This window comes from Protopterus annectens, chromosome 10.part0 (assembly GCF_019279795.1).
Source record: "Protopterus annectens isolate FY-2018-M chromosome 10.part0, PAN1.0, whole genome shotgun sequence".
In the NCBI taxonomy this organism is placed as follows: Eukaryota; Metazoa; Chordata; order Ceratodontiformes; family Protopteridae; genus Protopterus; species Protopterus annectens.
The window spans coordinates 656,288,677-656,312,025 of NC_056744.1; the positions used below are offsets into that span (position 1 = coordinate 656,288,677).

The 23,349-nt window shown below is 38.5% G+C and overlaps 1 protein-coding gene across 1 annotated transcript in view; it reads right to left on the reverse strand.

Moving 5' to 3' along the window:
* USP24 (ubiquitin specific peptidase 24) overlaps positions 1–23,349 on the reverse strand; it is a 4,679,666-nt gene that overhangs the window by 2,688,442 nt on the left and 1,967,875 nt on the right. Inside the window, exon 27 of the mRNA XM_044085508.1 lies at positions 9,612–9,782. Within this exon, the coding sequence (XP_043941443.1) occupies positions 9,612–9,782 (171 nt within the window). The remainder of the gene's footprint in view (positions 1–9,611; positions 9,783–23,349) is intronic.

Consider the following 23,349-nt stretch of genomic DNA (forward strand, 5'->3'; position numbering starts at 1 on the left):
AAAATTAAAACAGGGATACAAACACACCCAAACACCACACAGAATCCCTGACAAAAAATTAGGAAAGGGGGAGGCTTAAGGCCTAACTTAGGGGAAGGGATAAATAACTGGAAAAAAGAGGAAAACACTACCGGAAATAGGGTTAAAATCTAATCGTTAAGAGTTAAAACAACAACAGTAGTGGACTAAAACTAATTTGAAAAACTTACCAGGAGCCGGTAAAAATGCACCTCGAAAGCGGCAAACGAGATCTGGGTAGTTATCGCCTTGCATCATGGGATATAGGGTTGCCTCGAGCCGGTAAAATTAGCTCTCGAGCTTTAGTAAGTGGCCGAGTCGGAGCCGAGGATCGGCTCCGAACCCATCCAGCAAGAATGAAGGCGAGACTGACAACTTAACATCCCTAGTTAACTTACTTAGAGAGCAAGGCAAGACAGATGTGGTGAGTGGGTCTTCCCAGCTGATGCTGTCAGGTCAAAGACAAAATACAAAAATGCTCAATCTCTCTCTCTCAGAGATATCTTATAGGTTCATAAGTAGGTACTAGGCTATCGGTCCTAGGGCCTAAACAAGCCTAGCCAAAAAGGTACCCTGGCTTTCGCCACCCAAGAAAATTATTTTCCTGTGCCCCTGTCAAGCAGAGCCACAGAGGTGATCCCCGGGATGAAATTCCTATTTCCCATCCAATCATCAAGATTTTTCTTGAGCGCTAATGAGGAAATTTGTTTGATATAGATAGGTAGCTTGTTCCAGAGTATGGGAAGTCTCTGGGAAAGGAATCTATCCCTCCAGCATGTTTTGTTTATTGTGGTGATAAGGTTTAGGTCCCTAGAGCGTGTAGCTTGGAAGGACTGTGATTTCTTTAAGTGGAGCATGTCCAACAGCTGTGGGCTTGACATAGCTTTGAATGTTAAGCAGAGATCGCCTCTGAGTAGGCAATATGCGACGGAGTAAAGCTGGAGTTTTTTGAGACAGTCTGCGTAGGGCATCTGTTTGAGGCTGGTAATCCTCTTTGTGAGGTATTTCTGCAGCCTTTCCAGTTGTTGTAGATGTCTTGTGAGGTACATACCAAAAGGGACATTGTATCTTAAATTAATATTTCAAATATTACTGCTGGGGTAGCTTGCAGCATGACATCACTTCTTGTCATCTGGCTACCCCAGGTGAAAACTCCCACTGCAGCTGTCAGCATTTAGCATTCACTGGTGAAAACACGCAGACTTCAGATCTTTTGGCAAATGGTGAAAGTCGTAAAATAATTTATATTCCTCCACATTTAAAGACAATACAAAAAAAGTACAGTTGTGTACACTTCCTATAAATGTAGATATTTGAGTGTATTCACTGTTGCAGTCATCACAATTTGGGTTATCCCTGCCAGGGTAGCCCTCGGCCGGCCCGAAAACCAGAGACTTAGTATTTCTGCGTTGGTTGCTGTCGCTTGAGGACTGACATCAGGTCGTCAGTAGTATAAAGTAAGGCAGCCGACGACATTACATCAGTTTTTCTTGCCCTACCCTGTCAGGAGCCCCCAAAGTAGGAGGCCGGGTTCTGGTGGAAGAACTCCACCAGTGGAAAATAAATACCAATACATCCCTTGTAAGGAAAGGAGAACAAGTTAGAATGGTAATAATAGGAGAAACAGAAGAAAGGGGGATGGAGGGAGGGAAACCAGGACTGCAACAGTGAATACACTCAAACATCTACATTTATGGTAAGTGTACACAACTGTACTATGTTCTTCGTGTTTCACTGTTGCAGTCATCACATTTGGGTTGATTTTCAAAGCTGAGGAAAAGGGTGGAGGCAGTTAAGGAAACTAGGGGCTGGCTAGGATGCTCTGCAAGACTTTTGAGGCAAACCCTGCCCTAGATTTGGAAGAGAGAGGCAGGTGGTAATGCTTGGTAAAAGTGTGAACAGATGGCCAGGTGGCAGCCTCCAGGATGTCCCTGGTGGGGACACCTCTGAGGAAAGCTGCAGAGGTGGAGGCTGCTCTCGTGAAGTGTGTCCTGAACCCCCTTGGGGGGAGGTTTTCCATGCGGTTTGTAGCAGAAATGGATGCAGTGTGCTATCCATTTGGAAATAGTTTGTTTGGAGATGGCTTTGCCTTCTGCCCCTGTAGCAAAGCTAACTAGCAATTGATCAGACTTTCTGAAGGATTTAGTCTTTTCTAGACAGAATCCAATCTGAGCTGTCTGTGCACATCTGGAGAGTGAAGAATCCTTTCCCCCTTGTTCTGGGGATTAGGAAAAAAGGTGGGCAAATGAATGGATTGGTTGAGAGCCACATTGGACACCATCTTGAGCATGAAGGATGGGTTAGCTCTGAGGGATACCCTGTCTGCATGGAAGATGATAAAGGGTTCCACAGCCATGAGTGCAAGCAGCTTGGAGACTCTTCTGGCTGATGTGATGGCCAGAAGGAATGCTGACTTCCAGGAGAGAAATTTTAGCTCTGTAGAAGCAGTTGGTAAGAAAGGGGGAAGGGTTAGCTTTTCCAATACAAAGTTAAGGTCTCAAGCTGGTGCTGGTGCCCTTCTGGGTGGCCTCAAGTTACTAGCTCCTCTTAGGAACTGTTTGATCAAAGGGTGTGAGAAAAAGGGGCAGGCTCAGTGGGAAAATGAGCAGAAATAGCAGAGGCATGAATTTTATAGAGGAGAAAAAGAGGCCACTGTAGTACGTCAGTTAAGTAATCCAGGATGAGAGGGAGGGAGGGCTGTGTCGTATTGGCTCCCTTAGCCTGGGATCTAGGTGCAGAACCTTTTCCATTTATCAGCATAAGACTTTCTGGTGCTACGACGTCTGGCTTCATGGATAACATCCAGAACCTGTTTACTGAGGTTGGCAGATTGGTTTGGGGTTAGGGAATAAGTCAAGCTGCCAAATTGAGTGTCTGCAATTGGGGATGCATGAATTCCCCTTCCCTCTGGGTCAGGAGGTTTGGGATCTGAGGAAGATGCCATGGAGGTAGCAGGGACAGGCTGCACAACAAGGGGTACCCTTGGTTTTTCCTACCTTATTTTGAGCAGTACCCTAGGTATAAGATGTAGGGGAGGAAAGGCATAGACCGATAGAATGACTCAGGGGAAGGACAGGGCATCCACTTTCCAAGCCATGCAGTGATGCTCCCTGGTAGAGAATTTGCTGAGCTGATGGGTTGGTGTGGGAGGCAAAGAAGTCGACCTTCAGGGTTCCCCATTTCTGAGTTATTAGGGTGAAGGTACTTCTGTTGAGTTGCCACTCATGTGGGTCCAAAAGATCTCTGCTTAACTGATTTGCCAGAGTTGAGAGAGCCTGGTAGGAATTGGGCTAACGGGTATAGTTGCATGGCAGAGGCTGTGTGCCAAAAGGTCATGGCCAGCCTGCATAGAGGGTAGCAGTGAGTCCCTACCTGCTTGCTGATGTACCACATGACAGTGGTGTTGTCTGTTTTGTTCAGGAGAGCCCCTGGAGAGAGAAGGGGCTTGAAAGCTATCAAGTTGTGCTGCACAGCCATAATTTCTTTATGATTGATGTGCAGAAGAATTTGCTATGGGCTCCATTGGCCCGGTATGCATCTGCCGGCCTGGTGTGCACCCCAATTGTAGCCTGATGCGTCTGTGGTGAGGGTCTGAGCAGCAGGGGTGGGGTGAAAGGCATTCCCTTGTTGTGGGAGCATGCTGTTGCCCACCAAAGAAAATCTTTTCTGAGGCAAAGAATTATAGGTAGAAGAGTTTCCATGTCTTGAGAGTGTTGACACCAAAGGCTCTTTAGGTACCACTGAAGTTTCCTCATATGCGGTCTGGCATATGGAATGAGTAGTATGCAAGATGCCATGAACCCCAGAGCTTGCAGGATCTTCCTTGCAGATAGCTGGGCCTGGTGGCTAGTTGAGGAAGTAGGGTGTCAGAAAATTTTGTTTCTCTGGAGTAAGGTATGCCATCTGGAATTCTGTGTCCAGACTTGCTCCCAGAAAGATTATCCTTTGGGTGGGCACCTGTTTGGATTTCTTTTCGTTGATAGTGTACCCTAGGGAGGTTAGTAGGGTCTTTACAAAGGCCAAGTGCTTGACCAGCTTTTCCTGGCTGTACGACTGAATAAGGCACTTGTCTAGGTATGGGTAAATCTGAATATTTCTTTGTCTGCAAAAGGCAACGGCCGGAGGCAGACATTTTGTGAAAACTCTGGGAGCATTAGATTAGCCAAAGAGAAGCGCAGAGAACTTAAAGTGTTGAGATCCGGCCCTGAAGCGGAGTTATTTCCTGCATGATTCCCTGATAGGAATATGGAGGTAAGCCTCTTTTAGACCCAGGGTGGCTAGCCAAGCGTCCTTGGAGAGCATGGGTAGCAGCTGTTGGAGGGTGAGCACTTTGAATTTTGGATCAACAGAACCACGACTTGCTGGGTAAAGTGCTCCTCAGAAAAAGTAGAAACCTTGGCCTTTCTGTTCTGCAGGAACGTGCTCTCTCATAGAGAGCAGGGAAAGGATTTGCTTTTGAGCCTCTACCCACTGATTTGGTGGTAGATCTGGGAACCCTTTTGGGGTTGGAAGGGTATGGAAGGAAAATTTGTATCCCTGAAACACAATGTTCAGAATCCAGTAGTCCTTGCTAATGGTGGCCCGGGTGCTTGAGTGAAAGGAGAGTTTTCCTCTGATGGGTAAGTGACGGTGGGCAGAGGGAGGGGATGGAGGAGGTGAGTCATTTTGAGTTCTTACCATAAGGGGGTGGGTTAGAACTCCCTAGTTTTGAAGTGGAGGTAGTCCACTGCTTAGATCTCTGCATTCCCTGGGGCTGCTTTCTGGGGGGGCTGCTTCCACAGGGCCTAGGCTGGGAAGGTTTACTGGGAGCAGGAAAGGACCAGTGTTTGGAGGGACAATGCCTGCTGAACCAAGGTGGCTGGACCTGCAAGAAATCTTTAACTGTTTGCACAGATTTTGCTTTTTCTTCCATCTTTTTTAAGACCTCTTCTGTCTTAGTGCCAAATAAGTTATCTTTGTGCAAGGGGGTATCCAACAATTTAGATTTGACATGGTCTGGCAGGGGCTGTTCCTTAAGTCATGCATGCCTTCTAATGACAGATCCAGTGACTGCTGCCCTGTAAGAAGCTTCTAGGACATCAAAACCACAGTGCAAGGTGTGTTTAGTTACTTGACTTGCAGTATGCATCTGCCCTGCAAGAAGCTTCTAGGACGTCAAAACCACAGTGCAAGGTGTGTTTAGTTACTTGACTTGCAGTATGCATTAACTCTTGTAAATCTTTAGATTCTGCCCAAGCAAGAATGGAAGACATTTTCTGTTTAAGGAGTTCCAAGGTATGTTGCTGAAATTTCAGCATATGGAACTGACAATTTAGTGGCCTGATAGCAAGAGTAGCTGAGGTGTATACTTTTTTACCCCATCTGTCCAATGCTCGGGAATCACTGTCTGAGGGGGTGGGATTCTTAGCAGAGGTTGCTTTAATCCCTTTTGGCCCTTGAGAAATGACCTCAGAGTCAGCTGTAGGATTTTTAAAAAGATATTTATGTGAGTGAGGGACTCTATAGTACCGGTCTGGTTTTCTGGGAGCAGGAGGAAGGGCGTCAGGAGTCAAGCTGGATTTGAGGAAAACATCCTCCACAACATCCAGGACTGGGGTGGGGTGGGGGGATGGGCCAAGAATCGGTGTTGTAGAAGAACTAGGAATTCCCACAGTCTTTTTTTAGACTGAGGGTAGTCCTGACTCTCCCATTGGAAATGCTGCCTTAAAGTATGCAGGGTTTCCCCAAAGGAAAAATCCTCTGGGGAGAGGCTGAAGGAATGGAACCCTCTGCATCAGAATCCTCATAAGTGGAGAGGGGTTGCATGTCTTCATATTCAGATGCATCAGATTCATCGGACTCTTGTTCAAACAAAACTACAGGGGACAGATCTCTTTTCCTTTTGGAGGGGGCAGCTTGGCTTCCCCTGATCAGCATGATAAGGTCTTCCGCCATTTTAAGCATTTGAGACTGAGGCAAGGTAGCAGTCACCTGAGAGTGGATCGTTGTCAGTTTCTTGGGTGTGGTTCGTATCCTGAGCCTAAGAAACTCGGTAGTTTTAGAAAACAGTAGTTGCAAAAGACGACGTCAGTTTGTGTCGAGATTCGGTAATGCAAAGGCCTTCCTCGGAAGCCAGAACCTGCTCAGTGGCTTCAGACCCATCCAAGGTAGAGATGACCACAGGATCCTTAGTCGAAGAAGAGTTTTGTGGCATACCGGACTCCAGAAGGGTCTCAGTAGTGGCCTGCGAATCAAGAGACACGGGCATCAGGGACTGCAAAAGCATCTCACTGAGTACCAGAGAACTGACGACTAGCTTAACGGAAGCGTTGTCTGTAGGTTTGGACACGTGCGGTCTGTCTTTATCTTTACGTTTTTTCAGAAGATCTGCTGTCGGATGGCTTACCAAAGCCATATCGGCATTCGAGGACTGTAAGCAAAAATATCTGGCTACAATAAGGGCCAGACGATGGATAAGTCTGGCATTGAACAAAGCACGGAAGCAACAATGAAGGACATCATGGTCTGGGCCTAAACAAGTGACGCAGTAAGAGTGGAAGTCACAGTGTGGTATTTGCTTCCCACAGGTGAGACAATTCTTAACTTTTTCTGACATCAGTTAGTGCAAGAAAAAAGGATTCCCAACACGGTACTTAGCTTTAGAAGACTTCAACTTCAATTCGGTAGACGAAAACTCAGGTAGCGGCCAACCAGCACTCGTGAAAACTGCTTCTGCTTTGGGCTCCATGGCAAGAAAGACTGATGTAATGGCATCGGGTGCCTTACTTTATACTACCGACGACCTGACGTCAGTCCTCAAGCGACAGCAACCGACGCAGAAATACTAAGTCTTTGGTATTTGGGCTGGAAGAGGGCTACCCTGGCAGAGATAACCCAAATGTGATGACTGTAACAGTGAAACACGAAGAAGATCTGCTAATTCTAGACATTGTGTCTCCTGTTACACAAACTGAAAGATAACATCTCTTTTGTTTATGGCCCAGCCATAAAATAACTCAACCTCAACCATTCACTTAAGTTTTGCAAGTTAATCTCCTGTGTTTCAGTCTCCCCTATTAAAATACATACATCTAAACAGTTACAATAGTGCATATACATTTCTGCTCAGTACGTTACAAAATATCTCTTCAACACAAGTCTGTACAATATGACATACAGTTCTAACACATCTGTAACACAAGCATCTTACATGAGCATGCTGACATTTACAAACGACAGACAACCACTTACAAAATTCCAGATAGCTGGGCTGGCAGTATCCCTTTGTCACATTTCTATATAAATCGTATTAATATTCACAAATGACATATAATTATTTACAAAATTACATCTAGCTGGGCAGTATCTCCTTTTGTTACAGATGGTACCAATCTTTTCTACCACAAGTGTGGCAACACACATGTGGAAGTAAAGGTACACAAGGAATGGTATCAGCATCTTTTTTTTTTTATTATTTTGAGCACTCCCTCTGAGACAACTTCCTCGCTGCTAGATTCCTCCCAATCCATCACATTGCCCACAACATACTTAGAAATTTCTCTGGTCATATGTCCAAGTAGCAAAACACACAGCAAAGAGCATTATACATGACTGACTACTCATCCATGGCTATTTCCATGTGGCCATTGTCTACCTCCCAGACTGAGCATGTCACCCACAGTAGTTCCATAAATTCCCTCAGCTGCATCTTGTCCCTCCCAACTCTCCCTTCTGCTCTGCGGCTCCCTCTACTCCAGAACGTACCCAATTACTAACTTTTGAATCAAGTTGCATGCCATGTTCACTCCTGTTTTTATGAGAGAAGACAGCAACAGTGTTACAACACTTATTTTATTGGGTGTTTGTACCGAAGTCTTTTGCTATGGCTACTAAAATACGCAAGACTTCCTTGGAAGTGAGGGACAATTCTGCATGTACCAGGTTCAGATAAATCCATATGGTAAAGCATAACCAACTGGACAACATCATGGATAAAATCCATAAAATTTATATCTTACTCATTTTTGCGAACAGACTAATTATTGGTCTTTAGAAGAAACCAATGAAACCAAATCATTTAGGGGACGCACTCTAACTCTGTGGACCCCAATATAATGAGTATATGAAAGATGACATTATTTTCTCTTCCATCTTCTGAACTCTTGCCAACAGTGGTACAGGACACAGGATTTTAAACTTCAGTATCCTCATCTCAAACAAAGCCTCCACAGGCTTTTACATCAAGCTTCCTGGTTAGTACTATTAAAAAAGGAGGGCAAAACAGTGGGAAAGTAGACCAAGACATGCGGCTAGTGGGTTCCTCTAACAACGATAACTGTAAGAAAACTATCAGTGAAATAGCGGGACGTTTTGCTGGCTTGATTAATAGTAAATATAACAGCAAAATCAATGAAATCAGACCCAAGTAACAAGACGATAGAACAAGGAAAAGCTTCTGGACTGAAAAGACGAATCCCATGGCAAGCAGTAACAACCTGAAGATGCCATCTGCTATGAAGATGAATGCAGTAAAGCAAAGGGTTGCATCTACTCCAATGGAGATGCCAGGAAGAGTGGGGAGCTAAGAGATGTGACCTGCTAGCATCCTGAGGGAGGGGGGATGGATTCCATGTACTTGGAGCACACTGTGTGGTATTAACTTCTTGGCAGAGACAGGAAAGCTCACCACATCTGCCTCAGGAGGTGGGGTAGGGATGCCTGGAGGGAACATGCCTTACAGAAGTGAGGAGATGCCCCACCAGTGACATCCTCTTGCATGCTTCTTCGTATACCTTGCTGGGTGTGTGTGTTGGGGGGGGACAACTAAAAAAGATAGTGATGGTCCCTCCTAACAAATCCTTGCACTGGTGATGGGGAACAAATGGGCAGACTGGCCATGAAGAAGGTAATCATTGACTGACAGCTGAGGTAAGGTGAAAAAAAAAAAAAACAAAGACACACATAGGTATATAAATGGGGTAAAATGTGACTGCCTGCAATAATGAAGCAATGCTGACAGATTCTGCAAACCTACTTTTAATGAAAACACCACCGGGTGCTGTCTGACAGCAGGGACACTTAAAATAAGCAAGGACATGCAGACAGAGACTTCTTTAAAAAAAGATTAATAACTTCTCTAATAGCAGACAAAAACATGTTAAAAGAAACACAAACCATTAAAAATGATCCAGAATTAAATTTCTTTTCTTTCTGGTTTTTTTTTTTTTTTTTTTGCAGAAGGGCAAGTCAACTTGCAGTACTCATGGATGGACTCCCACCCCATACTGACAAACCAACTCCATGGTGGCAAAACAGTGGAAAAGGGCAAACTCCACTGGATCTGAATGAGGATTTCAATGAACATACTTTGCGGCATCAGTATTAACTGAAAGTGAGAAACAGCTGAGAGACTCTTAAGCTGAGCAAAAATAAAAATCACATTATGCCTCGTAAAGAATTCACTGAATTAATAAGCCAAAAAAAAAACACCAATAAAGAAGACCCATGAATATAATATACTTGAACGCACATAAAACAAGAATATAAGACTATTCTTCTGAGGAAAACTATATCACTGTTTACAAAAGAAAACAAGCAATGCATTTTTCCAATACCTGTTCCATAACGTATGATGAACTGAAGGCACTAATACTGCTACTTGTACTGGCAGAAGCCTCCAAAGAGCTCCCAGATGGAGTTCCACTTCCTGATATTTTTACAGTGAGTGCTTGCTCATCAGAAAAGCCCAACTGGTGAAGTAGCTTCTGATCTTTATTCACAGTCAGCTGCATAAAACAAAACAGAATTTTGACTCCAAGTAAAAAAGCAATCATGAATTTCTTCAACAACATTTAATCAAATCTGTCATCTTGGCTAGGCTTATTAGGGCCTCCAGGCCAATAGCCTAATATCATCCTATGAACCATATAGATATTCTGCCATACAGATTATTTTGTATGAATATGTAAACATGCATGTCTCTCTAAATGGATATTTGCATGTTACTTTCTATGCTGCAGACTGACTAATACCAAGCATCCATGAATATGTAAACTGAATACATTTTACAAGCTCATTTTATTCTGAAATGATTCTCATACATCACTGGCTGCTTCATGGAATATACTGGGTACCGTGTTAATGAAATTAATTCTATTTAGTTAAAGAGACAACTGGCAAGAGAAAGAAAAAAAATGACACAAACATTTTATTTACTTGGCAACTAAGAATGAATGACAAGAATTTTGGAAACACTATGAAAAAATTTATAAACGCTTGATTTGTTATAGGTGCCTCAACATTATTCACTGTATATAGTTTAGCCAAGTCACAAGTAGGCTGTACTTAACGTTTACAATGTTTTGTATTCCTGTCATTGAGATATTCCCTAGCTAAATTGCAAGAGCTAGCAACTGGATGTGTTAATTTTACGTTAAGAAAATATTGGTAACATTGCATCAAAAATTATCAGAGACAGTGTCATTTTTTTTTTTCAAAATCACACATCAGGAAAAAAATGTACACCACTATGGAATTAATAACACAAAAGTGTATTTCTGCGAGCAATTATGAGAGCTTACTGAATCATTTAATTCAGACCTTCCAAGATGGTTGCACACTGATAACAGGTTTATTTGGGTTATCCCAGTGTGAAAACAGTGTGTGAAAAAAAAGGACAGTGAAACTGCTAAATGTGGGTAAAATTCAGTCACTGGCTAAGTAATTAAGCTGCCTGGATGACAGCAAGTAAGACATTTAGAGAAGTTGAGAGACAATCAACTGAAAATGAGACAAAATTTGGGATGGGAAGAATCCTGCAGCTCTTCAGCACAAACAGGTCAAGTTTCAGCTCTGGTGTAGGCAAAACTGGGGGAAACTAACACGTAGTAGCCTTCCTGGCAACCTTAATACTTTAATGCATTTAACATAATAGTGCACAATGTATTTAAAGGTAGCCAGTGCAATCTTATTCCTTAGGACTAAAAGTTAATGCAAGAAAAAGAAAGATCGCTATCAATCTAATAGGAAACACAGGATACAAAAGTCCAAGGTGCCCAAGGAAGGAGGAAACAAGCACTTTTAAAAACACGATTTATTGCACAAAACTACAGCACAGAGAAATCTCAATACACATTAAAGTTTCTGAAAACTCAGCCTATACGCTTTTGTTAGGTTTACTTCATCAGATGTGGACTGGAAAAAAAAAGGACTTATTTTATACACGTTTCAATAAAACCCTTAATTGATCAATTTAAAACCACTCTCCAGTTAAATCGATATACAAGCCTACAATGAACATTTCAAACTAAAAAAAAAAAAACATTAAAAATGCTGTCATCTTGAACGAAAAAATAATCGAACATAGTTGTGCATAATATTACTCCATATAAATTCATAAAAAATATATATAATTCTTAAATATAACTAAAACTTACTGACCTAAACAACAATGCTATTAGCAACAAGCTTAAATAAAATTGTGTTAAAACATTGCATTTATAAAAGGGAAAGGAGAAATAATAATAATAATAATAATAATAATAAAACATCTTTTACGTGTACATAGTAAAAGGCAATGAATGCGAATACCAACTTATGAACTTGTTTTGTTAAATTGTTCACAAAATCTAATGTGAAGGATGAATTATGCATAAAAAGTGTCTAAAAATATATACATGTATATTTATTATAAATGTGACAAATATTGTTTGTTCAACCCCTTCAAACTAAGGCAGTTACAAACTATACAGCTGCACTAATATAAATTATATTTGAAGATGGTTCGTTGACACATGATGAAAGTATAGTATGTTTACAACTTATGGATTTAATTTTGAAATATAATTTCATTTATTTTAAGGTTGAATTCTTTCAAGTCGTGGCAATGGGGGCTGCCCTGCCCGTGCCCACCACTTACGCTAATTTAGCTTTCGCAAAGTGGGAAGAAAGTGTGGTATTAAGACAGCATTTTTAATGTTTTTTTTATTTGAATTGTTCATTGGAGGCTTGTATATTGATTTAACTGGGGAGTGGTTTTAAATTACTCAATTAAGGGTTTTATTGAAACATGTATAAAAGGAGTCCTTTTTTCCCCAGTCCACATCTGATGAAGTAAAACGTATAGGCTGAGATTTCAGAAACGTTAATGTGTATTGGGATTTCTGTGTGCTGTCGTTTTGTGCAATAAATTGTGTTTTTAAAAGTGCTTGTTTCCTGCTTCCTTGGGCACCTTGGACTTTTGTTGTGAGTGACTGCTGGTGCTTTTAACGTAATTTTTGAGGATTATTGGTTTTAGGAAACACAGGATGTAACATGCACTTTAGCAGTAGAAATCTAAATTTTAGATTATGTAATGCCTGTAGGTGCAGCCATCAGTTTGAGGCAACTACTTCTATTTAGAGGTGCAAATTTCATTTCTTGAAAATATATATATTTTTCTATATCTGTACTAATTTAAAAAGGATGGGGGGTTCTAAAAATGTATTTAATTTTTAAATTTTTTAAGTGTTTTCATTGCAACAAAAGACATGAAAATGTGCCATAGGTTCAAAAGGAGGTTAGAAGAACCAAGTGTATAAAGGATCAGTCTGGCAAACAGTATATGTGTATATAAGCCAAACATTCAAAATATACATTAAAACAGAACAGTCATGTATAATAGGTGGGAAGTAATGACTTTCTATCATGGCGGCTACACTGTCCATATTATCATGGAATGTAAATGGTCTTATAAGTATACACAACAAGCAGACACAGTACTGAACTATATTAAGAAATGTAGAGTGCAAAAAGCAATGATGCAAAAATGTATATGGATAAAAATAAGCATGTGAATTTGACAAAGAAAGGATTTCATAATGGCTATTCTGCATAATGTATAGCAGTAAACTCTATACCTACACATGATTTGGTTCAACAATATCCATATTTATGGGGACATATTAGGAAGATTATTTAGGTGTATGAATTAAAAGGGGTTCAGTTATGGCAGCTAAGGATATGTGGGAAGAGATTAAACAAAAGATAATACATGAACTGAGAGAATCCCAAAGCTGTTGACTACGGATATGGCTAAGATACAAATGGTAAAATAATTTTAGTTCTTATAGTTTTACATATCAGTCAGGCATATTTTTAACAACCAGACGAGAAGTTATGGATAATTAATAAAAACTTGAAGGAATTTATTTGGAAGGTGTAAAGAACAAGAGTGAAGAGGGATAAGTTGATCCTCCCCATACAACAAAGTGGTTTAGCATTACCTGATTTGAATGGACTCTTTAGAGCTACACAGTTTAGGCTTGTATATGTAATATGAGCAGAAGTTATAAATCAAATTGGAAAGGGATGATGACAAAATGGGGGGGTGTCAAAAAATAAGGAGAGTAAAATTTTGGATGCAGATGGATAAGGAAAACAATACAGAATATTATATTCTAAAAATAACAGGCAAGTATTATACGAACTAATACCAACCAGTAATTTTAGAAGTGTTTGCTAATAGGGATGATTGAAAAGTATGGGTACAGAAAATAGGCACAAGGGTGCTGCAATTTACTGTATAAAATTAGCAAAGGAACCAAGGTATAGGGAGCAACTGACTATGAAAAGGTAAACAGAATGAGACCACCAGACAGACATTTGGACTGCAAGTCAGAGACAGTCTTCCCTACTAAGGACTGATATCAGAATACAGGCAAAGTGAAAGGAATGGGTGGGGGTGCCAAGGGACAAAAACAGCTTTGGTAGAGTCTTTAACAGAATGTACAACAGAAACTACTGTTAAAAAGGGATAATTGGAACAACACAAAATACTGCATGCTGTCTATAAGAATCTGTCAGAGGATGCTGGAAAAGATTGGGAAGAGACTGAACAGGCATTTTACAAAACAGTGAGGAGACATCATTATGACTCCGCGCAAAAAAAAGCCAAAAGATTTTTTTTTTTTTTTTTTTTTTGCATTTTTATATAGTCAAGAGAATACCACTAGGTTTTTTTTTCCTTAGAAACAAATCCTAGACTTATGACGGGAAAGAGAGAGAGAGGTAAATGGGAACACTTTTCTGACAGTGTAGCAAGTTGGCAGACTTTAAAAATTCCTTACAGAGTATTCTAAGAACTGATTAGTGAAGCAAATGGCTGTAACAAAGGAAATTATTTTGAGCTGCAACACAGAATTTGAACTTGCTAAACAAAACAAAATGACTAGAAAATGGAAGTCAAAATCCAAACTAACTGAAGTACTGAACATTGTAAAGGTTATAAAAAGTGGAGGTGGGCTCTTTAGAAAAGTGAAAGAGCAAATTACATTTGAATTTGTGTGACAATACACACAGAATGATGTTCATGAGGAGAAGGAGTTGTTAAATTTACGGACAGCAGGAATAGAGCAGTTTATAGAACGTTAATTGTTAAAGAAAACATGCTATGTATAATGCATGTAAATTAAAAATGTTAATATGTGCAACTTCTCTCTATAAATGTATGGGTGCCTATGTCTTATGCAATAATTGAATAAAGATGTTTAAAAACAAAAAAGCTTAAGGTGGCCAAAGTCAGCAGCACAGCAATGCCAAACACACCAACATGCAGTATTATCCACAGGTAATTTTAAAAAGGAGGGATGAAATCTGAAACAAGAAAAACTTTTCTATACCAGCGCAATCCAATGCATTGAGATGTTAACACTGAAGCCCACATTTTCTACAGCACAGCGAGACTTTGAGAATGCAAAGCAAAGCTTAGAGACTATGAAGTCAGTAATATGGTAAAAGGTGACCAGTCAAACACAGAGTGGCCTGGGACAAGAAACACGATCAGGTGAGAAAACCAACAGCCTTATCTGATTCATACACAGCTAATAAGTAAAATATTTTTTTTATGTTGTTTCTCCGATTTCATCCTGGAAATGCAATGATCTTGATACAAAGCTACTCTTCTGCCTACTGGCATTTCTTGCAAGATAAAATGGATAAGGTACAGGATTCACCCTGAACTAGCATCCTTAAAACATAACTTGGACATTCTTTCACTAGATGATCACAGCATGGCTGAACTCTTCAGAGGAGGAAAAGCCCTTCACCAACACATAGTTTATTCTGAAAGAGGAAACAAACCTGTGAAGGTCTTGCCCGAAGATGTTATTAAATAAAAAAGAAAAGAAAAAAAATCTTTAAAATTTTCAATGTCTCTTTGAACAAAAAAATCCTGCTATAATAAAACAACTTTAAAGAAAGCTTGCTGAAATTGTGATTAAAGAAAAGGGTAAGAGGAAAACTTTGTAGTAGTCTGGCTCCTCTCTTGTACACACTGACAAAAATTTAATGGAGTGCTATCTTGTCACTTCACATTTGAAAGTTTAGTGTTTGTGGTTTGAGATGCCAATCAATGTTAAAATGTGTAATGTAATTTAAGACTGAAATATCAACTTTATCTTTGCAGTCATTTGTTAACAATATATCCAAAAAGTTCAGAATACTACTGAGACATTTTAAAGTACACAAACTGATAACCAATTCCAACAATCCAAAACAACACGCTGGGATACAGTCTCCAATCCAATAAGGCCACTTTATTCAATAGAAAACACAATACCACGTTGACCTAGCTTTCGTCTGCACACAAGACTTCTCCAGAACAAAGAACAAACTCATTCATCTGTTTAAATACCCACTCTAATGAATAATAAACCAATAGAAACAATACATTCAAACCACCAATTAATCCCAATACAAGAACTTAAAAGGGAAATAACTCATTTTCACATAACCCCTTGAATAAAAAGTCAAAAATCATTTGAATACATATATATATATATATATATATATATATATATATATATATATATATATATATATTTAGATCCTTTGTGCAACATCTGCAAACATTAATAATCACAATCAAATAAAACTCACTTAATTTTAGTTAATTGTGAAAAATATATAAAAAACCTTAATATATCATAAAAATATAAGAAAACATATTTAATATATGAATAAAAATAAGATATTATTAAATTCATTAAAAATCATCTACCTAAAATATGTTTTAGTTTTAAAACAGGTGCTATACTGATGTCATCATTAATACCCGGAAAATGGCTTGAATCCAATCTTAACTGCCATTTAAGTTCATCTATATCCAAATGTACATCTAATGTTCTACCTTGTGGGTCAAATCTCACTTGTTGTATTACTCAAAACTTAAATTGATGTCCAGGAAATTCATACACGTCTTGCCAAAGCGTTAGTACTTTTGGAATGCTGCATATCCAATATGTGTTCCTCAATTCTTTCCCTAAATGGTCTTGACGTTTTCCCTACATAAAATGCCTGGCATAAATCACACTTGGCTGTATATACTACATTTTGTGTCTGACAGTTAAAATGACCATTAACAAAAATGTTGTACATATTGATCCTAAAATTTGGCCCAGTTTCCAATATAAACCTACAGGTTTTACATCCCCCACATTTAAAATTGCCAGTGGGTCTACCTGCAACACCCAATTTGCTACCTTGTTCGTGCTGCAGAATTTCTTTGAAGGACCTGTCTCTTCTATATACTATTTTAAGGAGACCCCCCCCCCATTCTTTTTTCTACTTCTCTATCCAATTTTAAAATGTTCCAATTTTTAATCATCATTTGTGCTAACCATTCTGCCTCCATATTACAGGTCACTACAAGACGCATCACATATATGTTCTTTTCACCGTCCTTAGAATTTACATTTTCTCCCATCCTTAAATTATCCTGTGCTAATCTTTTAAAATTCAATATGGGACTATATATTCCCTGTGTCGTTTTCTGTACTACCTCATCTCTCACTTCCCCACACAAGTTTTTAGGATAACCTCTTTTGATGAACATATCTACCATAAAATCCAATTCCCTAAAAAATTCCTGTTCTCAATTAACCATCCTGGCTGCCCTCACCATCTGCCCCTTTATTATAGACTTCTTCTGGTGGTGAGGGTGCCAACTACTAAAATCTAAATAGGAATTTGAAAATATATTTCTTCTATGTATGGTAGAAATTAAACTTTTTTCCTCTTTGTCCACTACTATATTAACATCCAAATATGTAATCCTGTCAGAACTAAATTCATGGGTAAACTTAAAAAAAAGGTACAGTACTATTAATGTATTTCAAAAAGGCTTCCATTTCATTAACCCCTCCGCTCCAAACCACAAAAATATCATCCTAGAATCTAGTATATTTTTGTATATGCACCTGAAAAGGGATATGAAATACAAATTCCTGTTCCCAATATGCCATTATATAATTGGCATATATTGGAGCACATGCGGCACCCATAGCGACGCCTGTTTTTTGCTTATAATAGTTCCCCTCAAAATACAAAAAATTAACTAGCACTGCTTCCATTAAAGTGACAAAAACATTGATTTCATCCTGTTCATATATCCCAGTTTTTAATAACTGTGCTTCAAACCAGAAGCAAACAAGAAGCAAGGAGCCTGACTGAAGAGATGGAATTATCAGCAGAAGGACGCCAATGTATACGGAGTGAAATAACGTTTAATTTGCAAGATTTTTTCCCCCACAAGTAAGTGCTGTAAGTGATGGCTTAATGAATAATATGGGTCAGAGTGAAAGCCTTTGCGATGAAAGCGAGGGCTGGCTTGGGGCTGAAGAGCAGGGGAACAGTATTTTTAGTTCTAGTTTTGGCGTGATTTCTTCATGTGAACTGCAACAGGTTTGGGACGTTGTTCCTTGGGTTCCCTTGACTCCTATTCAAGATGAAGTGACTGTAAAAAGTGTCGGTAACAGGCTTGGCTATTGTGAAGAGTTGAATAGGAATGACAGTGGTTTTATGATTAGGCAAAATGTGTTCATGACTGAGTTAAAATCAAGGGATTCATAAGTTCCCTGTTCTGAGCAAACTCATGCTGTTGATGTTAATAGTGATATAAACCTTACGAACAGTATTTCTAGTTTTAATGATTTTTCTTCAAGTGAACTGCAACAAGTTCAGGACAAAGTTTCTTTGGTTCCCTTGACTCGTATTCAAGGTGAAGTGACTGTTCAAAGTGTTGGTAATGGGCTTGGTCATTGTGTTGTATTAAATATGAATGGTAATAGTTTTGCGATGGGGCAAAATGTTTCCATGACTGAGTCAAAAACAGGGAATTTAGAAGTTCCCCATTTTGAGCAAACACATGTTATAGATATTAAGAGTGATATGGATTTCATGAATTGAAGTGTTTACTCATATGAGCATAACAATGGGGCTGATATGTTTGTGCAAACCTGCAATGACAAGGGTATAAATAATGAATTTTTAAATGGCAATAATGATGGTGGGGATTTAGTTGATTCTATCAGTTATACTGATATTATTGGTGATGACACTATGTGCTCTGAGCTGAATGTTGAATATTTAAATGTGTTAAGAAATTCTGTGATAGTCACAAATAGTTTAGGTGATTATAAAATTTATAATTATTCAAAAACAGTATGTACTACGGAGCAGGCAGACTGTTTATCAAAGGGGCTTACTTTTGTCCCAGGTAGAAAAGGTGATTTGGCACAATTATTGATCGATTTAAAAATGTTTATTAGAAAAATTAATTTGAAATGATGTTTTTTGAACTCAAGCCAAGAAAAACAAACATTAGTAAAACCAAGTAAATTCAATCCGCCTATGAACCAAATTATAGCAAGTTTTGAAAGGGCTTGTGAACTGGATATTAGGGCTTTTTATAAAAACTTGGATTATGACAGGAAAAAATATGTTAATATGTCAGATGATGAAATTAGGGTATTAAGTGAAATAATACATAATCATGAAATATGTATTATGAAGCCTGACAAGGGCAATGGTGTGGTGATTGTGGATAAAAACGATTACGTTCATGCTATGTTGAGCATGTTAGAAGATGATTCTTATGAGGACAGTAGTTTAAATCAAATTAATATAGCACACATGAAGTTAGATTTATTGACGGAAGATGTGCTGTTTCAAAGACAGATTGCAGAGACCAATTATAAATTTCTTAATAATCCCAATCCTGTGGTTAGTAGTATTTTCGGTATCCCTAAAATACATAAAGGGCTTGATAATGTGAAATTTAGGCCAATTGTGGATGGGAAGAGGAGTAAAACTTGCTTTATTAATAAGTATTTGGACCATCATTTACAGAAAGGTATTAAAAAATTTGGGTACATAACTAAGGATTCCTGGGCCTTTTTGGATAAATGAAACAATATTATTATCAGAGAAAAAAATATTTTGTTAACCGTGGATGTATGTAATTTATTCTCCGTAAATCCACATGAAGTGGGACTTGTTTGGTTTGAAGCGCAGTTATTAAAAACTGGGATATACGGACAGGATGAAATCAATGTTTTTGTCACTTTAATGGAAGCAGTGCTAGTTAATTTTTTGTATTTTCAGGGGCAATATTATAAGCAAAAAACAGATGTCACTATGGGTGCCGCATGTGCTCCAATATATGCCAACTATATAATGGCAGACTGGGAACAGGAATTTGTATTTAATAGCTCATTTCAGGTGTATATACAAAAATACACTAGATTCTTGGATGATATTTTTGTGGCTTGGAGCGGAGGGTTAATGAAATGGAAGCCTTTTTGAAATACATTAATAGTACTGTACCTTTTCTGAAGTTTACCCATGAATTTAGTTCTGAAAGGATTACATATTTGGATGTTAATATAGTAGTGGACAAAGAGGAAAAAAGTTTAAATTCTACCATACATAGAAAAAAATACATTTTCAAATTCCTATTTAGATTTTAGTAGTTTGCACCCTCACCACCACCAGAAGTCTATAACAAAGAGGCAGATGGTGAGGGCAGCCAGGATGGTTAATCGAGAACAGGAATTTTATAGGGAATTGCATTTTATGGTAGCTATGTTCATCAAAAGAGGTTATCCTAAAATCTTATGTGGGGAAGTGAGAGATGAGATAGTATGGAAAAGGACACAGAGAATATATAGTGCCACACTGAATTTTAAAAGATTAGCACAGGATGATTTAAGGATGGGAGAGAATGTAAATATCTAAGGACGGTGAAAAGAATAGAGATGTGATGCGTCTCATAGTGACCTATAATATGGAGGCAGAATGGTTAGCACAAATGATGTTTAAAAACTGGAACATTTTAAAATTGGATAGAGAAGTAGAAAAAAGAACGAGGGGTCTCCTTAAAATAGTATATAGAAGGGATAAGTCCTTCAAAGAAATTCTGCAGCACGGGACAAGGTAGCAAATTGGGTGTTGCAGGTAAACCCACTGGCAATTTTAAATGTGGGAGATGTAAAACCTGTAGGTTTATATTGGAAACGGGGCCAAATTTTAGGATCAATATGTACAACATTTTTGTTAATGGTCATTTTAACTCTCAGATGCAAAATGTAGTATATACAGCTAAGTGTGATTTATGTCGGGCATTTTATGTAGGGAAAACATCAAGACGGTTTAGGGAAAGAATTAAGGAACACATACTGGATATACAGCATTCCAAAAGTACTAATGCTTTGGCGAGACGTATGTGTGAATTTCCTGGACATCAATTTAAGTTTTGTGTAATACAAGTGAGATTCGACCCACAAGGTACAACATTAGATGTACATTTGGATACAGATGAACTTAAATGGCAGTTAAGATTGGATGCAAACCATTTTCCGGGTATTAAAGATGACATCAGTATAGCACCTGTTTTAAAACTAAAACATATTTTAGGTAGATGATTTTTAATGAATTTAATATCTTATTTTTATTCATATATTAAATACTTTTCTTATATTTTTATGATATATTTAATAAAGTTTTTTTATATATTTTTCACAAAAATTAACTAAACTTAAGTGAGTTTTATTTGATTGTGATTATTAAGGTTTGCAGATGTTGCACAAAGGATCTAAATTTATATACATGTATTCAAATGATTTCTGACTTTTTATTCAAGGGGGTTATGTGAAAATGAGCTATTTCCCTTTTTTAAGTTCTTGTATTGGGATTAATTGGTGGTTTAAATGTATTGTTTCTATTGGTTTATTATTCATTAGGGTGGGTATTTAAACAGATGAATGAGTTTGTTCTTTGTTCTGAAGAAGTCTTGTGTGCAAACGAAACCTAGGTCAACGTGGTATTGTGTTATATTTTAAAGTATATTTGGAATGTACAATCTGCCAACCTGTTTACAGGATTAGGCACTCACTATTTAATTAACTAGAAACTTGCATCATTCCTCATTTCAAGAGATATCTGTTTCAGTTGTTTTCAGCCTACTGCATCTTTCTAGTTTAAAAAAATTGTTTAGGTTAGGCATGTGACTGTTTAGGATATTTTATGATATTCCTGGGCATCTCCTTTTAAAAGTATGCCATTTCAGCTGCTCTGCATCAGGCTATTGGCAACTTTTACATACCCTGGTGGAATGGCGTCCTTCTCCTGCTGTTACTGTAACTATTTGCATCAACCTACTTCTGTAATTGAAAGATGAATCAATTGAGTTTATAACTAATAATGAAGACAAGCATAACTTTAATATTTGCTATCACCTGCACTAAGACCACAAGAAACTGAAGGTCCAGCCTGATAACCTGTGGGTCTCTTGGTTACCTATCTGGTGTAGCATGCTACCCTAATAAATCAGCCACAGTAGCCTAGGTTATTTCATGTTTCTAATGAAACTTGATACACCGAAAAGTGTGCCACATTGAAAAAGCATTTCTGAGATCCTGAAACTGCATGCCATCTTGCAATGTCAACCCCTTTCTCTTTTCATTTTAAGCCAGACCACCTCTGCCACTTATCAGAAGACTACAGGATCAAATTCTGGGCTACAATGAATCTCTAAGAGAATGTACTCCTACTGTACCTTGTGAATGATTCAGGATCTAAGAAACACACACACAGTGATAGGAACCTTCTTATGCAGAAAGTGATCTAGAAATAATAAGTGTTGATTAAACAAAACATAACTGGTCTCTCTTTTTTTTGGGGGGGGGGTTGTGAAGGTATTACATTTGCATTTACCTGAAACAATATATGTATCTCAGTAGTAATTTCTTGATCATTAAAACATATTTAACTTTAGAAAAAAATGTGTGTGGCAGATGCTCATGTTAGAAGTGAAACTTCTGTAATGAAGAGAAAAAATAAACATACACATGCACGGGTTTTCTAAATAAGTACATTTTTACACTTCATTACAGAAGTTTCACTTTTAACGTGTGTGGCAGCCACACACATATTACACTACAGCACATTCACTGTCATATTCCACTATGATCAGAACATTATGTTAAGTGAATTTCAACTAAAATCTGGCTCATCTATTAAAAGCACAAAGAGGATGTTGCAAAATCTCTTTTTCAGTTTTCTCATATATCTCTTCTGAGAGGGTTCTATGGTCCAGGGCATCAGATCCAAACACAAATGTCAGCGACATCAGCTGCAATGTGTTATAATTGTAAAGTATATCAACAGAATGTATGACACTATCAGATTTTCTACCCACACAAGTTATGATAACAGTCTGAAGCTTTCATTCTGACTCATTCCCAAACTACAGTTTTCAAGCATCACATATTAAGCCGATTCTTATCATCACTTTGGTTGTCAGCTCGGTTGCTGGGGGACTGTGCATGTTACCTGCATCATACAACTCTCTAAAAAATGAACATGAGTGGAAAAGTACAGTTTTGTACCTACCATAAATGTAGATGTTCGAGGATTCCATTGCTGCAGTCCTGACTATTGGGTATAGTCAATACCAGAGATGACCGACGCCATATCCTCAGTCTTTTCTTGCCCCAGATGTCAGAAGATCCTAAAAAGACAAGTCCCAAAAAACCTGCACCAAAAACATGTACAATATAGACAACAATATATACAAAAATATAAGCATGTAAACTCACCTACACAACCACCCCTAAATACAGAGGGGAAGGAGGGAACATCTACATTTATGGTAGGTACAAAACTGTACTATGTTCTCCGTCTTCCATTGCTGCAGTCCTGACTATTGGGTAGAATCCCAAAGCAGAGGTAAGGGAGGCTGGCAAATTATAAAGAAGTAGGAGCTGACAACATGCCTTGCAAAACAGCTGTGGCAAAACCAGCCCTAGACTTAGAGTAGATAGGAAGGTGATAATGCTTAGAGAAAGTATGCACTGAACTCCAAGTAGCTGCTTCCAAAATATCCTTAGTTGCCACCCCCCTTAGAAATGCTGTTGAAGTGGCAGTAGCCCTAGTGGAATGAGGCCTAATCCCAGCTGGAATCTCCTTGCCATGATGGGAATAACAAAGCCAATCCACCTAGAAATAGTTTGTTTTGACACAGGCTTGCCCTGAGAA